The sequence below is a fragment of the Rhizophagus irregularis genome, chromosome 4, assembly GCF_026210795.1.
Source record: "Rhizophagus irregularis chromosome 4, complete sequence".
In the NCBI taxonomy this organism is placed as follows: Eukaryota; Fungi; Glomeromycota; class Glomeromycetes; order Glomerales; family Glomeraceae; genus Rhizophagus; species Rhizophagus irregularis.
The window spans coordinates 2,743,839-2,746,298 of record NC_089432.1 but is presented as its reverse complement, the minus strand read 5'-3'; the positions used below and the strand labels follow the sequence as shown (position 1 = coordinate 2,746,298).

Here is a 2,460-nt window from a genome sequence, read left to right as displayed (position 1 = left end):
TCTCTATATTTTAACAATATTTATTACAATGTCTAGTAACACTGAATTTGGTAATTCAAATGATTGGGTTAATTGGATTAAAGAATCTACTACGAACAAACAAATTAAATGTTATGACTATAAACATTTTAATAATATTCAAGAAATTGGTTTTGGAAGTTTTGGAAAAGTTTATCGTGCAAACCTGAAAAATTCTCATAGTTATTTAGCATTGAAGTCTTTTTTTAATTTTAACAACATGACCAAAGAAATTGTTAATGAAGTAATTATAATATATGATTAAGATTTTCTGTTTATATAACGTACTACTACTTTACACTATGTTTCTAATTCACAATTCTATTTTATGGTTTAGTTTAAACTTCAACGTGAAGTAGATTTTCATGAAAATATTATTCGCTTTTATGGAATTACAACGGGTATTATGAATATTTAAATTTTTTTTTAATAAATGAAAAAAAAAATAACTAAAATAATTTTTCTTTCAAAAGAAATCCAAAGTGATAATTCAAAAAAATATTTGCTAGTGATGGAATATGCTGATAGCGGCACCCTTCGAAACTACTTAAGTGAACACTTAGAATACCTCACTTGGAATAATAAGTTAAATTTGGCACTTCAATTAGCTAATGCTATATCATATTTACATGATAAAGAAATCGTACATCATGATTTGGTAAGTTAAAATATAATTTAAAAAATTTAATTAAGATTTTGTACCTAAAACAATTATTTTATTTTGTTCCTTTAATAATAATAGAATTCCAATAATATACTAGTTCATAAGAACACCATCCAATTGACTGGTTTTGGATTATCAAAAAGAATTGAAGAATCATATAATATTCAATCAAAATTATATACTAATGTTGATCCACAAACATTTAGTCAATTACAATTATATTCATTAAACAAAAAAAGTAATGTTTACAGTATTGGCTTACTCCTATGGGAAATCTCTAGTGGACGGCCACCTTTTTGTGATGAAACATATGATGTTGGTTTGGCTGTGGAAATATTACGAGGGGAGAAGCCTATTCCTAATACACCAGATGACTATGTAAAAATATATTGTGGTAAATACAATTAAATCTAATGATGATATTATAATGATTTGATTAATTAAAGTTTATTTTTTATTTAGAATGTCGGAATAATGAGCCAGATAATCGTCCAACTATCAACCAGGTTGTTGCAAAATTAAATGCAATTATTTCAGATTTTCAACAAAATGATTATAATTCAGACATCCAATTATCAAGAAATCAGCTGTTTAGATTAAATAATGATAATCCATTAAATGAGAAAATGTCTCAAATTGTTCAAAATTTTAGTAGGAATAATATAAAAGAAATAGAACCTTTAATGTCAAATCTAATTATAAATAACTTTAACTTGGTGGTTAATAATATAATTCTTTTTCTTGAAAATACAGATGTAAAAATGAGAAAAAGTGCAATTGTTAATTATCTTAATAATCACGATATAGATTCACAAGAAATTTATTATTGGTTATTAGATTGTCAAGATAATTCTAGTTATGTTTTTTTACTTGGAGTATTTTATCATTTTGGAATTGAAACTAATGTTGATAGACAAAAGGCATATGAATTATATCAAATGGCTGCAAATACTGAAAATTTACTTGGAATAACTAGTTTGGCCCATTGTTATATAAATGGAATTGGTACTAGTATTAATAAACAAAAAGCATTTGATTTATTCAAAAGGGCTGCAAATTTAGGAAGTGCAATTGGAACATTTAATCTAGGAAATTGTTATAGAGAAGGAATTGGAACTACTATTAATAAACAAAAATCTTTTGAATTATTTCAAAAGGCTGCAAATTTAGGAAATACACCTGGAATGACTAATTTAGGAAATTGTTATTTTTGTGGATTTGGAATTGATGTTGATAAACAAAAAGCTTTTGAATTATATCAAAAGGCTGCAAATTTAGAAAATTATTTAGCTCAATATAATCTTGCTTCTATGTATGAAAGTGGAAAAGATGTTAAAAAGGATATAAATCATGCAATTTATTTATATGAAAAATCTGCTAAACAAGGATTTCAAAAAGCTCAAAATAAATTTGATGAATTAATTAATTTAAAGAATTAAATTGTATAGTAATAAATTTTTTAATATATTTTATATATACTTTTTTTCATGGTGTTTAAAGAATTTAACATCTACCTTCAAAAGTACCCGGGTAGCTCTGGAAAATGTTCATTATTATCTTAACAATCAATCAGAGATCAGAATTTAATATTTATTAATCAGTATCAAGATATATGTAATCACAAATTTTCATGTTTCTAAGATTGATGGATCAGAAATTATTTGCAAAATGTTTAAAAACAGTATCATCAATTTTAAGGATATGAAAATAATACTGCAATTATTTTCACCTTGAAAAGATGAATTTAATGAACTGTAGATTGGTAAATTCTGGAAATT

General features: G+C 24.5%; 1 protein-coding gene across 1 annotated transcript; it reads left to right on the top strand.

The window, feature by feature from the left end:
- Window positions 1–2,121, top strand: OCT59_023920 (uncharacterized protein; the record flags this gene model as incomplete). Its single annotated transcript, XM_025332227.2, has 5 exons — window positions 1–262; window positions 356–419; window positions 492–676; window positions 761–1,076; window positions 1,145–2,121. The coding sequence occupies exons 1-5, from the start codon at window positions 29–31 to the stop codon at window positions 2,119–2,121; spliced, it is 1,776 nt and encodes a 591-aa protein (XP_025175241.1). The 5' UTR covers window positions 1–28.
- Window positions 2,122–2,460: the final 339 nt, after the last annotated feature.